Here is an 18,369-nt window from a genome sequence, read left to right as displayed (position 1 = left end):
CCCCCCACCTCAGTATGACTAGAGCAGTCTATAATATAAAATGTGTTTCTTCTCAGTCTTTAACAATATTGATAGACCCTGGGCTGCCCGGTCCCCTGAGTTGGAGGACTATGAATGTGGGAGCAGTGACTTTCCATTTCTGGACACTAAAATTGTAAGGGACCAGCTGTATCAGCTGAATGTTCACAAGTCCACGGGGCCTGATGGGATTCATCCCAGACTACTGAAGGAAATAGTGGATATTATGGCAGGACCCCCCCTCAATCATCTACCAAAGGTCTTGGAGGTCTGGGGAGGCCCCTGCAGACTGGAACCTAGCCATTATTATTCCAATCTGCAAAAAGGGCGTGAGGGAAGACCCAGGGAGGTACACACCTGTTAGTCTAACCTCAGTTCCTGGAAAAATTATGGAGAAGATTATACTTGGTAGTATTGAAAGGCATTTGAAGAATCATGCAGTCATCAGGCACAGTCAACATGGGATCACAAAGGCAAAGTCCTGTTTAACTACTTGGATATCCTTCTATGACAAGGTCGCCCGCCTAGTGGGCAAAGGGAAGGCAGTGGATGCAGTTTTCTGGATTTTAGTAAGGCTTTTGATACTGTCCCTCACAGCATCCTTCTGGAGAAGTTGCCAACTGTGAAGTGAGCAGGTTCACAATGTGCTGAGTGAAGAACTGGCTGAAGGGCAGAGCTCAAAGGGTCGCAGTGAATGGGGCTACATCTGGCTGGCAACTGGTCACCAGCAGCGTTCCTCAGGGTTCAACGCTATGGCCAGTTCTGTTCAACACACTTATCAACAATGTGGATGCAGGAGTTGAATGCACCGTTAGCGAGTTTGCTGATGATACCAAGCTGGAAGGTGCTGTTGGCTCTCTTGAGGGACAAGAGGCCTTGCAGAGAGATCTAGATAGATTAGAGCATTGGGCAATGATTAAAAGGATGAAATTTAACAAGTCCAATGCTGGATCTGCACCTAGGACAGGATAATGCCAGGCACAAGTATAAATTGGGAGAGGAGTGGCTGGAGAGCAGCCCTGTGGAAAAGGATCTGGGGGTGCTGGTTGACAGCAGGCTTAATAGGAATCAGCAGTGTGCCCTGGCAGCCAAGAGGGCAAACTGCATCCTGGGGTGCATCAAACACAGCGTAACCAGCTGGTCAAAAGAGGTGATCATCCCACTGTATTCAGCATTGGTGCAGCCTCACCTTGAATATTGTGTGCAGTTCTGGGCCCCACAATTTAAGGAGGGTGTGGAGGTCCTTGAATGCTTCCAGAGGAGGGCAACAAAGCTGGTGAAAAGGCCAGAAGGAATGTCTTAAGAGGAGCTGCTAATGACTTTGCATTTGTCTAGTTTGAAGAAAAGGAGTCTGAGGGGCAACCTGATTGCTCTCTGGAGCTTCCTGAGGAAAGCACATGGAGAGGGAGGTGCTGAGCTCTTCTCCCTGGTACCCACTGACAGGATGCATGGGTATGGTTCAAAGCTGTGCCAGGGGAGGTTTATACTGGACATTAGGAAGCGTTTCTTTACTGAGAGGGTGGCCAAACACTGGAAGAAGCTTCCTAGAAAAGTGGTGATGCCCCAAGCCTGTCAGTGTTCAAGAGGCATTTGGATAATGCCCTTAATAACATGCTTTAACTTTTGCTCAGCCCTGAATTCGTCAGGCAGTTGGGTTAGATGATATTTGTAGGTCCGTTCCGACTGAAATAGTCTGTTCTCTTCTGAAGTCTATTCTAAAAGTTTTCTGGTCTTAATTAATGGCACATGGATATTAAGGATGGAATAGCAGGCTGAGTTTATAAGCACTTCTCTGCATCAGAACTTCCCTTGGCTTCCCTTTTACATTCCTCAACATTGTTTTTAAAAGCTTTAATTTTAAATCTCTTGTATGGCTTATATTGAGAAGATTCAGACAGCACAAACATTTGGACTGCTGGGAAAAGGAACAGAAGTTTCCTTTAGGTCAGGGACCATCATCTTTGATTGTCCTTTCAGCTTGAAGCCTAGCAGCTTCAGTAAGTTCCACAAGTAGAATTATATGCAAATTGATTTTGACCAGGTGTAAAGACAGGGGAGGAAATCCCTAGCACCCAACCACTGTACTCCTGCATACTGTCCAGTCTGATCCTTTGTCTCAACTGTCTTCCTGTGGCAAGTGAAGTAATAGGTAGAAAAATCGGTGTTACCACCTGGAGTCTCTGTAACTGTGGTATTTTTCCTGCCTGTTGTTGGGAAGGGTCACAGCTGTACGTGAAGTAGACCCAGCTGTGTATGGGTGTTGTTCATACAGATTCCTGCAGTAGTCCATACCAGGGATTTAAGAAATATGGTTTCAAACAAAAAGGTATCAGATGGTGAGAGTAATGAAGATAGGTTAATTTGGTAGTTTAGCTGCAGCTCTGTGTAGTAAGTATACCTTTCATGTACCCAGCAGGAAAGAGGGTGGAACAAATTAGAATTTTAAATAGGCTTATGCCCTGTCTGTACCACGCTCTTACCACACGCTGATTTGAACTGTGTCATACTGGTTAACTGGGTTTTTCTAAACAGTTAAACAGTAAGGAAGAAATCTTAGACCCATCTGAAGGAAGGATCTAAAGAACACAGAAAGATGCCAGTTTCTCTGGAATACTTGCAACCTGCTCTAATGCTATATAAAAACTCTTGAAATGATGAAAATAAGCAGTGTGTGTCCCCAACAGTATAAAATCCTTCCTGTTAATTTTAGTGTTCTCTCTTCAGTCAATTCAGTACAATTAAGAGGAGAGAAAACATGTAAGTAAAATATCATGGTCTGCTGTGATTGTAAGCTTTGTGCTCTCAGGGGAAGAATGCTTCTTGGGAATTCTTGAGAGAAAAAGAAAAGCTTAAATTCTTCTTAGAAACCATTTTCATAATGGTCTTTGAAAGCAAATCGCAGCCTCTGTCGAGATGATAACCTCCTATTTTCTTTATTCTCTCAGGGAGTCATAGAGTTCTCCCTTTGTCTTCTGTTTGCAAAGCTGGTGAGCTACACTTTCCTCTTCTGGCTTCCCCTCTATATCACGAATGTCGGTAAGTATCATGGTAAGGGGATACAGAATTATGACTACAAAGTGTCTGGAAATATGAACTTGAAAGAGGGAAGAAAGTAAACATTACTGCTTCTAAAATAGGCTATCTTTGCTACAGTAACAGGAGAATTGTAAGTCACCAACTAATGTATTTCTCAGTTTTATGAATTCAGTATTATGAGAGGGCATTTTCAAAACAAAGAAACAAAAAAAAAAAAATCTGGCTTATCTTCAACAGTTCCAAGCATAAATGCTGTGTCTTTGGCTCTTGTAAACCAATCAGAAAGGTTTACTTTCTAGTAACGTTTTTACGTGATTAAAGTGCCTTATCAAAATGTACGCAAAAAAAATCTAAATGAGCTTCTTTATCTGTTCAGTACTGCTTTTTCATTTGTGCTGTAGAGTGAAGAGATAGGAGCTCTCCCTAGCGAGAGAAATTCATGTTCTTGTGAGTCATGATGTGACCTTTAAACCCCCAGCTAACACAAAAGCTGTGCTGGACAAGTATGGCAGTAACAACCAACAGAGACAGACAGGTTGAACACCCTCTGAAAACACACAGAGCTGCAAATCCTCTAGCTAAAGGCTGTTGTGTGTGGACTCCAAATAACCAGAGCTCCTGCAGGACTGGGCGCCTTAAAAGCCCTGTGCTTTCAATAGAAAGGTTAATGATAGTTACCACAGTAGTACCACCCGTGCTGGGTGTGACAGGTGTTGGTGAGGGTAAGGTAGTGCCACTGACACCACTGTTTTAGCACATGCTGCTCTTTCAAATGTATTTCAGAGACTTCAGCAAAAATACCAAAGGGGTTTAGAAATTTGGCTCCTTTTGGAACCTCATACTTTACACAATAGGACTGACAATTTCCCAACATTGTGATGTTCTTTTTGGAATCTGACCCCATAGTGTATCAGTAACTACATTAGACTGAATGTAAATATGTGCAAACAGTACCTATGGCAAACAGTAGACTTAAGGAAGTCACTGTCCCTTCGTAGTCCCCAAAAACTGCACAGTGCATGCTGTGCCAAGCAGGGTTGCCAGACATAATTTAATGATGAATATTACTGGTCATGTGATGGAGACCTCCAGGATGAGGCTCTATAAGTGAGCCAAATGTATGCTAATTATGCTTTTAAAGCAGAGAGCCTCATGAGCGTTTTTTAACTGTTTATGAATCTGTGGCACTTCACAAATGGGAATATTGTTAGTCCAGACTTTAAAAATCAACAGCTGGCTGGACTGCATCTATAGTTAAGGTGTTAAAATGTCCTGCCATGAGTGTAATTGCATTCAAAAGACTGTACCCCTGAATACCCAATTATGATACTTTCTTGTTTGTCATATACAATGACAGCTTATGGTAGCTTATTCCTGTGAACAAACAATACTGCCGTTATATGCCTTTATCCTAGCATGACAAGTCTGTATTGCGATTTCTACGTTTTGTAGTCTGGAAATGAGACAAATATTTTTCTTCTGTCACCAGAACATCTTGATGCCAAAAGAGCTGGGGACCTTTCTACACTGTTTGATGTGGGTGGAATCTTTGGTAAGTTTTATGTATTAATATTACATCTTCAAAGAAAGACTGGGGAAACTATAGGCCTGCTGCTGAATGAGGTAGGGGCCCTGGTGACGCAGGATGGAGAGAAGGCAGAGTTACTGAATACTGCCTTTCCTTCAGTGTTTACTACTAAGGCTGCCCCTCAGGCATCCCAGCCCCCAGGGGAGAGAGAAAAAATCTGGAGGAGGAGGAATTCCCCTTGGTTGAGGAGGATTGGGTTAAGAGATTACCTAGGCAAACTGGATCCTCGCAAATCCATGGGCCCCGATGGGATGCACCCATGAGTGCTGGGGGATGTTCTTGCCAAGCCACTCTCCGTCATCTTTGAAAGGACAGGAGAGGTGCCCGAGGACTGGAGGAGGACCTGGGAAACTATAGGCCAGAGAGCCTCACCTCTATCCCCAGAAAGGTGATGGAGCAGTTCATCCTGGAGGACATCTCCAGGCATGTAGAGGACAAGAAGGTTATCAGAAGTAGTCAACATGGATTCACCAAGGGGAGATCATGCTTGACCAACCTGATAGCTTTCTATGATGGTGTGACTGGCTGGGTCAATGCAGGGAGAGCAGTGGATGTTGTTCATGTTGACTTCAGTAAGGCATTCAATACTGTCTCCCATAACATCCTCACAGGCAAGATAAGGAAGTGTGGGTTGGATGAGAGGACAGTGAGGTAGACTGAGTTCTGTTGTTGAGCCAGTTCTCAGAGGGTCATGATCCATGGAGCAGAGTCTGGATGGAGCCCTGTCACTAGTGGTGTTCCCCAGGGGTCTGTGCTGGGTCCAGTCCTGTTCAACATATTCCTCGATGACCTGGATGAAGGGATAGAATCATAGAATGATAGAATCATTAAGGTTGGAAAAGACCCTTAAGATCATCAAGTCCAACCGCTGACCTATCACTGCCAAAGACAGAGTGTAACCTCAGTAAGTTCACTGGTGATACAGAACTGGGAGGAGTAGCTGATACGCCAGAAGGCTGTGCTGCCATCCAACGAGACCTGGACAGGCTGGAGAGCTGGGCCGAGGGGAACCTCATGAAATTCAGCATAAGCGAGTGTGAGGTCCTACACCTGGGAAGGAACAACCCCATGCACCAGTACAGGCTGGGGGCTGAACTACTGGAAAGCAGCTCTGTGAGAAGGACCTGGGAGTGCTGGTGGACAACAAGCTGACCCTGAGCCAGAATGTACCCTTGTGGCCAAGAAGGCCAATGGTATACTGGGGTGCATTAAAACAAGTGTGGCTAGCAGGTCGAGGGAGTTTATCCTCCCCCTCTACTCCACCCTAGTGAGACCACATTTGGGGTGCTGTGCCCAGTTCTGGGCCCCCCACTTTAAGAAGGACAGGGAACTGCTTGAGCAAGTCCAGCAGAGAGCTACGAAGACAATCAGGGGACTGGAACATCTCCCATATGAGGAAAGGCTGAGAGACAGGCTTGTTTAGCCTGGAGAAGAGAAGACTGAGGGGGAATTTCATCAATACATATAAATATCTGAAGGGTGGGTGTCAAGAGGAGGGGGCCAGACTCTTTTCAGTGGTGCCCAATGACAGGACAAGAGCAATGGGCACAAGTTGGCACACAGGAAGTTCCACTTAAACTGAGAAAAAACTTGTTTCCTGTGAGGGTGACAGAGCAGTTGCACAGGCTGCCCAGGGAGGCTGTGGAGTCTCCTTCCCTGGAGACATTCAAAACCTGCCTGAACCTGTTCCTGTGCTCCCTGCTCTGGGTGTCCCTGCTCAAGCAGTGGGGTTGGACAAGATGATCTCCAGAGGTCCCTTCCACACCCTACCGTTCTGTGATCCTTAATCAGACCAGTTTAGGGAAAGCTGTGGTACGCACAGCTTATTTATATTATTTGTCCTTGTGCCTTTTGTCCACTGAAGAAGCGTGGCAGTAAAGGCACTAAGTTGAGAGCTGTGTTGGTTGTTGAAAACCTATCAAAATATCTTTAAATTGAACAACTCACAGAGCCAATGATATTGTCCAGTACAGATTGTAAGAGCCAAATACTACGGAATCTTTTAGCTCCGTCAGCTCTGGCCCATGTGTCTTGGTCATGCCACCTGTCAAAATATCTTCCTTTTGTCACTCTAACATAACAGAACTATCCTGGCTTGCACAGTTGTGTATTTTTTGTGGGCGCAGAGGCAAATGGCCACAGATGGTTTTTTTTTTTTTTTTCTTCATGCCTCATATAACTGTATGTGATAAAATCGGGAGATTGTAATAATACTAAGGATGAGACTATTCCTTTGTAATTTGTGAGGTGACCACTGAATAATTACATTTTTATGCCAGTGTAGACAGCATAGCTCACAATAAAACATCAGCAGCGTCTTGGTGCCCAGCTGATTTGTGTGACCCATCGTCCCCCTCCGCTTCCCCCAGTTCCCTTATGGAAATAAGCCCTGTATCAGTCCATTGGAAAATGATGCTCATGCTGGAGAAGTTTCACTGGATCAAGAGCTATGTAGACCCTGATAGTTCAAGATGCAGGTGTCAAGGTGTTTTGCAGTTACTATTCCAGTCTTGTGCTGGATGTGACTTTTGCTATTTCTCATTGCTTATATCATCCTAGACAGCTGGAACCAGAGTTAGTAGTACCTTAGAGATGTGGGTGACTTCTTTCAGCAGCATCTCATTACACTGTGAATACAATCTGGCATTTATATTTAAATTTAAGTGGGATGTGAGCACTTCGGAGATGGGCATCTGGGAAGGGAGAGGCAGGCCCCATGATACTTAGGAATCTGGAGAATACAGAGAAATTCCTTTCCTTCTCCCCTTAGCAAGTTCCCTTTATATAATTTTGACAGCTCTTGCCCTCAGGCCTTCCAGCCCCCTCCTGCGACACGCTCTGATTAGTACTTCTCTGTACAGTCATTGGCAAACACAAGAAGTAGGGAACAGTAAAGAGCCTGGAGTGACTGCCTGGAGAGAAAAACAAATATTTGCCCCAAGAACTAGAATAGCTCGTTTCCCCTGGTTGCAGTGTGATGTGGACAGAGCACTTGAGAGCCAAGTTTATTGTTGCAGTGTGAGGAGTCGAGACCAGGGAGCAGCTGGGCACAGCTGGATTCCAGAGTGCCAGCAGTGGGTCCATGTGGCACCTGGTGAAAAGGCTTTTTGCATTCAAAAGCAGAACAACGATGATTTCTAAATATTTCTTCCATCTCTGTTCCACCCTGTCGTCCTGGATATTTGGTTGACATAAAAAATGGGGAAGAACAGCTGTCTGCTTCTGTTATCTTCCAAGTCAAAATTGGTTGGATTAATAAAGATATTACTAAGTGTGAATTATCTTGTCCCCCTCATGCTCTGTGCTGCTGTGTATAACTGTACATTAAAAGTCACATCCTATCGTTTTAGTCTGGGTTGGGTTTCATTAAGTGTAACTGGTATCTTTTGTGTAAAGCATGCACAGGATGTTTTCCTCACACACCTGTCTCTTCTTTCAGGTGGAATTTTGGCAGGCCTTGTTTCAGACAGGCTGGAGAAGAGGGCATCAACCTGTGGAATGATGTTATTGCTTGCAGCACCCACAGTAAGAGTTTGCCCCTCTCTTACAGCTGCAGCTGAGACTTTGACAGCATTCCTTGGGAAGTTCTGGAAACAGCATCTCCTAACTTGATATAAAGAGTTCAGGCCAGGTTAAAAGCTGGCGTGAACAGCTGAGTATGTGAGCAAGTGTAGGTGTTGGGCCTCCTTGTAAACAAGCAAACAAGTCTAGTGCATTGCTTGTTACAGGACTATATGGAAATTTTATCACTGTTGGGTGTTTGTTCTGGCCAGAATTTTAGCTGCTCAAAGGCTAAAATTTCTATGCTCTAACTATTAGTAAACTAGCAGTTGGGTATATGAAGCGCATTTTTTCTTTAAGTGTTGATTCTTTTGTGAACTGTATTCTGTGCTGTGTTGAAGCTGGCAATTTGAGAGTTTAAAATTGAGTGGTCTCATAGCACAGCCCTTTCTTCTGAAAGGACATACTGAAGAATAGGAGTACATCCCTTATTTCCCTCCTTTGTCTAATCAAACCACCATCCTGCTGTGGTTTAGTAAAACCTAGGAACTAGCTTTCACATAATCCCAACTACGATGTTTTTTTAGTTAGCATGGGGGAAATAGGGAACCTAAGATTAGTACATATGCTGCTATTCAACATGTTTGGGTTCTTCATCTTTACAGTTGTACATGTTCTCTGCAGTCAGTAAAATGGGCCTTGAGGCTACTGTAGGTGAGTATTTTTAAGTTATTTTCTGCCTGGCTTTATGTGAACTTTATGATCCTTGGATGCTTTCTTTTTTTTTCCTCTTTTTATTTTATTTTTCCCTGAGAGGAGGAAGTATGGAATCAAATTCCCTATACTTTGTGTTGCAGGCTTTCTATAGGGTAAGGAAGTGGGTTGGGAAGCAAGTAAGGGGTGGCATGAGAACAGCGATTTATCATTAATCAAATATCAAAATAATTTAAAGTTAATATCATTAGTCATCTTTCTGGAGCTTGTTGCATCAGCACAGGCTTTATTATATGCTCTATGGCCAATGTCAGAGGTGTTTAAAGACTACTTGTAGTTAAAAGTTAACAGCAGCATTAACGTAACATGCTTAGTCTGAATTAACTTGCGTCTTTCTGTTACCTCAGAACAGAATTTGAAACACAAGTGCTGTCAGTAGTGTCTCATCTACCTAAAGACCTTGTTAAGCACCTCTGGTGCTTGGTGCTATACAAGCAGAGAAGAGGCTTATGGGTGGGTCCCTGTGAGCATCTCCTGCTCGTATGGTCACTTTGGTCAGACTTCTCCCTTTCTCTGACCTACCAGTGGGAAGTGCCTTTTGACTCAGCTGTCTCTTCTTAGTTGAGAATTCATGTCATGGAGTAAGCGTTGCAGAGAGATACAAATACATGTTGCTTTTCCTCCTGTCCCAATCTGTAATGGGGCCAGGGAAGCCAAGGAAGGATTAAACTACTTGAGAACCACAGGTTATGATGTCTCCTGTTGCTATGGTTAACAATCATTCAAGCAATTCACATTTTCCATTTTGTCTCACTTGCAACAGTGATGCTGCTTATCAGTGGTGCCCTGGTGAATGGCCCTTATGCGCTGATCACCACTGCTGTCTCTGCCGACTTGGTGAGTTTGGCTTCCCCTCTGCTTCCAGAGTAGCAACTTTGGCCTCCAGAGAGAGCCCTTTGGCATCTTCAGGGTCGTCAGTGAAAGGGCTGTGTTGACCCACAGTAGAGGGATAAGGAGCTGGATAGGCAGTGGTGAACTCAGCCATTGAGATTGTTTTAGAGTTTGTGTATTAGTATGAATGAGTACCATGCTTGTGAGAGGCTTCTAAATTATTCTTGCCTACAACAAGACAGTCCAAATCTTGTAGATGACAGTCCAAAGTGAATTGAAGGTTGCATGCAGGTCAAGTCTTTGTACAGGTGCCTTCTCCCCTTTTATACTTTCCTTCTTTAAATGAGGGGAGGGGCTATGTCTGTGTGAGGGATGAGCTGGAGACATAGTTCTCATCCGTGTGGAAAGCTATACATGGCACATACCCTTACTTTTGTCCATGCTACCCTCTGCAATTTCTTGTACTGTTACTCGGGTTGCCAGCACTTCCAGCTGGATCAGGTCGGTCAGTCACAAATGCCATGTGAAAACATTGACCCTGGTACCTTTAATTAGATAGGCTTTGGAAGGTTGCTTTCAAAGGTCTTCACTCCTTAAGGCACCAAGCAAGAGGCAAAACTCCTCTAACAACAAATGCTTTAAATCTAGGAAGAGGAGCAGGACAGAAATCTCAAAATGTTCTCTGGAGTCCTATCCTTGGCCTGGTGGTCTTGGCAAGACAAAGGAGGTCATCATGCATTGCCCATTTTATCCTTAGCCTTGTTGAAGAGACTGCTAGCTAGAAATTGGGGCCTGATATTGCAAGATCCCTACCCAGCCCTCAGGAAGAGGGTTGAAACTGCCAACCAGTTCCTAGGATGCTGGCAGTCAAGCAAGTATAAATCACTGTTTACCTGACTGTATTCTCCTCAGTGTACTGGAGATAAAGGACTGTCTGTCCTAGCAGTTTTCTAAACTATTCAGTTTTTCTTTCTTTCTATTAAGTCACTCCTTTTATCAGTTGTTTTGTTCTGAAGACCTGGCTTCTAAAATTGGGACTAACAGCTTCTTTTGGTTCAAGAATTCTCTGAATTAGCATTTCAGTATATATCTGGTACTCTGGTATACCTGTTGCAGCAGTGATATTTTTTTGTGTGTGTGTGTGTTTGTTCCACAGAGCTTAGCTGTATTATCAGGGGAAAAGAGGGCTGTGGAAACAGCCTTGCAGCATAATGCAAAGCTGAAGTGTCATCCTTGTTGCTTGAATCTGCAGTGCAGAACAGAAAGGTTCTTGGCTCCTGTGGTTTACGTAACATGACTTAATAAATAAGAACCCTGTAGGCAACAAGTTGATGGGGTAGAAGGCTTCTTTAAGTAGCAATAGAAGGGTCTGAGTTAGGATATTTAAAGCATCTTTGCAATGCACATCTAATGTGGAGGGATCTGAGCTAGATGAGGTTGCAAAGACTTCTTTGGAGTTCAGCTCAGCATGGGTCTAAGCAGTCTTTGTCACTTCAGGGTACCCATAAAAGCCTGAAAGGGAATGCAAGAGCCTTGTCCACAGTGACAGCGATCATCGATGGAACAGGATCTGTAGGTAAGCCAGAGCTGTAAGGAGGCCTGCCTTAGCTGTGGTGGGTTAAAACAACGGATGTTTGAGAAACTAGGCTCTCTCCAGTTCACATTTACCAGGACTTGGTACAGCTTTGGAAATGGGGAGCAGAGCAAACTTAGCCTAAAACCTCTCCAATGGTCCAACACCTGAGGGAGAGAGGAAGGAAGAGGATGATAGACTGATAGTGGGCACAGATAGCAGAAGTAGGTGCTATTGGGCTGTTTCTGAGATCAGGGATATTTTATTCATGCCTTCCGCACTGGTAAGTGGAAGGGAAAATCGAGTAGGATTCAGCTTAATACTGGATGGGCATTTTGTTGAGCCAAAGGCAGGCATTTCTGAAATTCCCAGTTTTCCAGCTTCCACTGTTTTAGGTTTCCCATTGGCTTGCAGCTGTACCAGTAATGTTTTGCACTTTCTGGGAGCTTTTAATACATAGGGTAATACTGAGTTAACTACGTGGAGAAAATGATACTCTAACTCAGAAAAACTATCTTTCACCATAGTAAATCTTACATTGCATTATTCTGACAATATCAATATCATATTTTAGGTGCGGCTTTGGGGCCTCTCTTAGCTGGTCTTATTTCCCCATCTGGTTGGAACAATGTGTTTTACATGCTCATGGTGGCAGATGCATGTGCCTTGCTAGTAAGTCTAAAATTACTATTTAGTTGCTGTGTATTTCCTTTGTGCTAAACTATCTCAAAATGCAAATTTTCCTTTTGCAATTTCAGTACTCCATCTTAAAAGAAACTTCCAATTGTGTAGGAAATTTTCAATTAAAGAGCAAATTTGCTCACTTCGAAATTCCCATCTAATTTTAATCAAAAGAACAGAGTAGTTCCAATGCACTTCAGTTCTTGAGGAAACACACATCTGTTAATTGCTGGCTGAGCAGTTTACAGCAGGCATAATTGTAAGTAAACCTTCATATATAGGCCTAGAAGATGCCTCAGATTCCACTCATGGAAGAATTACTTCTGTTTTCTTTAAAGCTGGTTTGGCGAAGTGGTAACAAATGTTTTGCTACATTGCTGTATCACCAAAAGCACTGTGGTAATGAAGCTGTTGAAAGTTAATACATCACATTTTCCAGATGGGCTCTAAAACTGCAGTACTAGGTTAGATGAAAAACTGGCGTCCTAACTTTTGACAGTAACCAGAAGCAGATGTTTAGTGAAAAGGAGTGCCACACACACGTGGTGGCTTGGTACAAAGCACATCCATTTTCCTTTTTTCTCCTGACTGAGATACTGTATAATTGATAGGAAGATCTGAAAAGGGTTTGGGTTTTTTGTTTTGTTTTGACTTTTTTGTTGTTAGTTTGGGTTTGGCTTTTTTTTCCACTTCTGGCTTGCCCTGCTTTGCTTTTAAAGACCAAAGAAGACACGAGATAAGGCCAGGCAAGTCTTGCTGTACATTTGAAGTCCATCTTGTTGCACCCACCTGTAGGTTAGCCTGTAGGTTAAATTTTTGCGTTTGTTACAGATTTTCCTGGCAGGTGCCTGTACCAGCTTTGTTCTCCAGCAGAGCAGAATGCTGTGATGACTACCTCAGAGATGTTCTGAAGTGTCACCTCCTTGTCTTCTCCTTTTAAAGTCCTGGGTAGAAGTGGTCATGAAAGGGCAGGGTGACTGCGAAACACTTCAGAAATACTCCCTCCTCCATACTGGCTGTGCCCAGGCAAAGCCCTGCTTCTGCATGCTATTGCACTGAGAGCTCTTTGCTCCTGCAGAGGAGCTAATGCTGAGTGTGTCAGACCACTCTTTCCTGACACAGGAAAAGCCGAAAGTCTTGCTTTGAATTACGGTTGAGACTTTTTTCCTAAATTCAAGTTAAAACACAAAATTCTAAAGTAAATTTTCCCACATTTAAGATGTGAAATCTCTAGAAAACTAAGTAACTGAATTAGGTAAGTTAATAGTTGAAGTATGTTGCCGCTGGTAGTCAGCAGCTCTATAAATCCTGATTTGTGCTGTTCTCAGTATTAGGTACTCCTTGCTGCAGAGTGAGGTTTGGGAGGTTGTCATAGTTTTCCCAAGTAGACTTAAAGCTCTGCTTTTTTCTTTTATAGTTATTTATTAAAACCAAGTGAAAAAATCCCACATTTCTTTGTAGCATCAGTTAAAATGCCTTTGTAAAGCTCTGTTTTTGAGAGGGTTGACTCTGTGCTGTTGTAATAAATCCTGGGTTTTGTAATTCTTGTTCTGCTTTTCCTGTTCTTTGCAGTACAACATATAGATGCTTGTGTTCAAATGTTATTTCTCCAAAGATATCTGGAGGGGCTTTAGCCTCTTACAGGGTATTCAGTTCAGTCACTCTTGGCCACTGCCATACCTCTGATGTTAGGTTTAACTTGTTAAAACACCAATACTTATAATAGTGAAGAAACTTCCATTTATAACGGTGAGACCCTGAGGATAAGGAAACCAGTAACAGTGAGGAACCCTGGAAGTTCTAATTCTGTCTTTAATGTACGTGGGAATTGTCAAATTTTATTTGTAAACTCAGTTTTCACGGTACTATCGAAGCACCCCTTTTAAAGTGCACGTGAAAGTCCTGATCCTGCGCAGTCAGAACACGTCTGACTTTACTCGCCTTGATTAATTGTGTGATTAAAGCTTTTCACACACAGAGTTGTTTTTCAAAACAGCAGCTAAAATACTTTTATGCTCCAAAATTTCTATCTGCCATGTTCTCTTGAAGTCTTGGGTTCCCTCTGCTGGCTTCTTTAGACATCTGCTGGTAATGTAACTTCGGAGAGCCGTTCTGGTTTTCACGAAGAAATGGGTCTCTCAGTTGCAAAAAGGAAATTATTTTCCTCTTGCCTGTTCATTGCAAAAACCCCTCTTCCAAACTTCGACTGAGCATCTGTCTTTTTTTTTTTTTTTTGACAGAGTAATGTTTCAAATTATGAACTTTTCAAATAACAGTGAACATCTTATCCTGAAGCTTAGGTTATTTGTGTATCTGTATGGATATTAACACAGATACTGTGACTTTTTTACAGTTCTTACTCCGTCTTATTCAGAAGGAACTTTGGTGTAATGCAGATCATACGCTGTAAGTGTTATGCATGGCTGTTGCTCTCTAATAACAGTTTAAAAACATGTTACTGAACCTTTGCCCCCTAATGCCTAGATGTAGACTGAATGTGTTAAGGTTTCTGTATGTCCATTTCTGTTCTAATTTTGCTTCAAAAGAGGTATCTCGGTTTGGTGTTTTCATGAATATTTTTCTTTCAGAACATCTCATTTTGAAAAGTATCTGAAAACACATCTCTGTCACAGTCTCTTGGTTATGGTTTGGTTTTTCCCAGATACGTGATCTTCCTGGGTTTCATCACAGAGCGTGCACGTGGGGATTAAGAAGCTACTCGATTGCTTACTCTGTGTTTATTAATAGTTTCAAATGTAACTTCTTTCAAAAGGTCTCTTTAAAGGAAAAGGTGACCCTGAATTTAGTGTTTTGAATTGAGGGAAAAAAATCCACTGATTCAGTGGGGTTATACTTGCATATGCAAAACCTAAGTTGAGCCCCTTGGTTGTAGTTTTGGAGAAATAAAATGGACAGAGGATAGAAAAATGCATGGCAAGGGAGGGATGGATGCTGGATTTTGAAGTTAGTGGGTGTTATGCCTCACACCTCAACTTTTCCTGCCTGGTTGCTCTTCTTTTCCAGGTTTAAAGAACACTGAGCTGCGCAACCACATTTGAAATAAGGACTGCATCAGTGATCAGAGCTCTTCCCTGAAAAAAAACCTTTGTGGAATGCATCATTCTATATTATAAGAGATTCTGTTTGGTGAAGAACTTTGCACGTTTACTGGAAGCAACGTGAGAAATGCAACTGGTAAATCCCTGAAGCTCTTATTTTTGCACATGAATAAGTACCTCAAGATGGCAACTATTCATCAGATGAAGAGACAGGAACTTTGGGAAGGTTTTAGCAGCGCGCCTCAACTGAGCCAAAGAGAAATACCAAGTGCCTTTTTATTTCTTTTGATAGGATGTTTTTTATTAAAATGCCAAACTGTGTATTTTCCAAAAACAAGTCAAAGCTAGAGCAGAAGGAAGTTGAAATCATAACAGTCTGGCAGTGAAAAGTCCCAGTGTCAGTGGGCAAAGTACATATCCCTTTCGTCATCTTGCGCACATCAAGGGCATCACTTTGTTGAGGACAATACTAGCTGATTATTAAGCTGCACTGTTATTAGTATTTTGAAGCTGCTCAGACAATAACCACCTCACCATATTATTAGTTTTTAACTACAGTACTACTTCTAATCCCAGGGACAACATCATCCAGCCTTTTGGTAGGTAATGAAATGGAATTTACTGTTGCAGTGTACCACAGTTAGCAGCCTTCACAGACTCTCCGGATGGATGTTAGTCCTTAGTTAGGGTTGTGCAAAAAGGAGTCCTAAGCAACAGAAAGTAGATTATGAGTCAGAATTTTCAGTGGGGGAGCTCTAATCATTTTCAGGGCATTGTAAACTGGTAGTGCAAGCATCACATAATTGCTGTGCTGCTCCTCTGGGCTGGGTTGAAATGAGAGGTTATTCCTTTGGGGTAGCAGAGAACTGAGAGCTGTCATACTTTAGCACAACTGGATTCAACAGATGAGCTGCTTTAGTGCCCAGTGCCAGAGTGCTCTTTGTTGGGTACTCCCTGATTTCGGTGCTGGTTTATACACGTGGAAGTTATTGTCAGATCAGGGCCTTAATAATCCAAAATCTCTTCCAAGTGGCTAATTTCAAGTGGCTCTGTATTTCAGATTTGGAGTCAAAATATCAGAAAAGAAAAATTACCTTGGTGGTACGTTGTAAGAGAACATTTCAGTAACTAGTGTAACCCAGCAAATAGATGGTTTAATGTCTTCAAAACATATCATTTCTTTGTACAGCTCTCCTTTGTGAAATAGATGTTTCTGTGATTTTTTTTTTAAGATGTACAAACTAAAAAGGAATTTTTTTTTGTATGAGGTGTTTATACTTAGATCATGAAGGCTAGATAATTTAAACTGTGTATTATTCTTAACTGTATGTATGAAAGCTCTAGGCATATGTCTTGTTCTGAACTGTGCTCTAAGTTTTGTGCAACAATGCAGTAGTTTCTACACTCCATTAACAAAACAGCACTCTCTAAAATAGTCTGGCAAAACATGGAGTAATGTCTCACCGGGTGCTTGTGTTCTGTTTCATGTAGAACAAAGCAGAACACTTACTTTCCAGGCTGTTTTGTAATTGTTCAGTCTTTGATGAGTTATTTCACTGATTTGATTCAGCACGTGCTTTATGCTTGACTAGAAAAGTGTAAGAATGTGTTCATTTTTAACAGTTTTGCTGAACAGAGATACATGGAAGATCTCAGTCCCACAAAGACCTGAGGAGGGTACCAAAGTCCTTGCAGATGAATGCTCTATGTAGGCCCTGAACCTGCGGTTGCATAGATGAGTGGTTAACTTCACACATTTTGAGTAAACCTGTTGAGACCAGTGGGGATACTCAACGTGGGCATTCGTAAATCTGTGCTGTGTTTGGGCTTTAGACTGTAGTTAAATGCAACAGAACTCTGCAGCAATGTTACTTGAAAGGACTTCCGTCCTGGTGGCGTGGCACACTGCCCCTCACTCAGCCATGCTGGCTTTGGGGGACTCCTACCCAGACCAGGGGACTGATCTAGCCTCTGATGGGGGAAAAAATAACATTGCAAGCCCAAACCAGCTGTACTGGCACAACTTCAATGGCTGTGTGAGAAGGGAGGCACGGAGGACTACTTTAGCTGAACATGTCAATCCCTTCCCCACAAAAAGGTATGTAAAGCTGCAAAGTATTTTATTAAAACCATATAAATTCTTAAATTCTGCTGCACTCAGATTTTGGGAGGCTGTCCCCTATGGGAAGAAGTCTTGGTTTAAAATGCTTTCAGTTGTATTTAACAGTTGCAGGTTGTAAAGATATTTAACTGTGTTTTGGATTTTACATGTTTTACTTGTTGGGGCTGCTGCTGTTATTTATTTATTTATTTGAATAGCTTTTGCACTGCAGTGACTCGGGTATGGGATGGCGACAATGTTGGAGGTGCCAGGCTGAGTCCTTCTTTCCATCGATTGTAGGAAGGAGTTAGGACTCTTAGTGTGCTCATGTCTTCTTCCTTGCTAATGTGCAGCATTTTAGTTCCTCCCAGCTACAAATTTGTTGGACAAAAAGATAAATATTTGCTTTTCTTTCTCAACAACCCTACAGGTCCCCCAAGTTGTGTATAAACTGTGTGTTTGGTTAGTATTGGGTGTTAATATCCATAAATCTGGAAGTGAGCAAGACATCTTGACAAAATTTTGTGTGTAGAAATGTGAGCGACCAGTAGGTAGAGCCAAATTTAAGTATGACTGGAGGGTTTGTTTGTTGTTTCTTAATGCTGGTTATTGTGAATTTTATCCATTTACTGTCCTGTGCCGAATAAAAATAGATCCTGCTGTAAAATGAGCAATGTTGATTACTTCGTCTTCTACATCTCCATAAAGAAATGCTCCATTTATTGGTTGGACGGATAGACATCCCTCCTGGGACAGCGCTCCTATCTTTTGTGAGGGTAATGAAAATGGTTCAGTAAGAGAACAAATTAGAACCTTTTGTTCTGAAAACAGTGCCCTTCTCAACCTGAATTTGTAATTTTTTTCATTTCATGGGATCGTGGGTTGTACAATGTCAGTATTTCCAATCAGCTGCATCAGATGGGTATATTCTGCCAGCTTATTTTGGTCTAGTAGGGAAGGAGGACGCTCACCTGAGTCAGGGACCGAGTCCAGCTCCTACAGCACAGTTCTAAGGTGACTTTTTCGTTGTCTGCTTTGCTTGCACTTCAATTTATATGGAATCAAAATTGAAAAGCTTCAGCTTTTCTTTCTGCCTAATAATCATCTTGAACACTTACTGTCTTGATTCTGTTATGATGCTTGATGGGGTTTGTGTGCCTCTACCAGAGATACAATGTCCAAACGACAGATGCGCTGGGGAAACACT

The 18,369-nt window shown here is 42.5% G+C and overlaps 1 protein-coding gene across 5 annotated transcripts in view; it reads left to right on the top strand.

The window, feature by feature from the left end:
* The window catches only part of SLC37A1 (solute carrier family 37 member 1), a 40,802-nt gene extending 24,378 nt beyond the window's left edge, over window positions 1–16,424 (top strand). For all 5 annotated transcript variants that reach the window (XM_075099243.1, XM_075099210.1, XM_075099234.1 and 2 more), the window contains 9 exons: window positions 2,964–3,054; window positions 4,544–4,606; window positions 8,082–8,167; window positions 8,809–8,857; window positions 9,681–9,754; window positions 11,246–11,324; window positions 11,896–11,993; window positions 14,356–14,408; window positions 15,027–16,424. In XM_075099243.1, coding sequence (XP_074955344.1) covers window positions 2,964–3,054; window positions 4,544–4,606; window positions 8,082–8,167; window positions 8,809–8,857; window positions 9,681–9,754; window positions 11,246–11,324; window positions 11,896–11,993; window positions 14,356–14,408; window positions 15,027–15,042 — 609 coding nt within the window. In that variant the 3' untranslated portion in view covers window positions 15,043–16,424. The remainder of the gene's footprint in view (window positions 1–2,963; window positions 3,055–4,543; window positions 4,607–8,081; window positions 8,168–8,808; window positions 8,858–9,680; window positions 9,755–11,245; window positions 11,325–11,895; window positions 11,994–14,355; window positions 14,409–15,026) is intronic.
* The last annotated feature ends 1,945 nt before the right edge of the window (window positions 16,425–18,369 follow it).

Source organism: Phalacrocorax aristotelis, chromosome 1, assembly GCF_949628215.1.
Source record: "Phalacrocorax aristotelis chromosome 1, bGulAri2.1, whole genome shotgun sequence".
Lineage (NCBI taxonomy): Eukaryota > Metazoa > Chordata > Aves > Suliformes > Phalacrocoracidae > Phalacrocorax > Phalacrocorax aristotelis.
The sequence above is the reverse complement of the archived record's forward strand: the minus strand, read 5'-3'. Positions and strand labels throughout refer to the sequence as shown.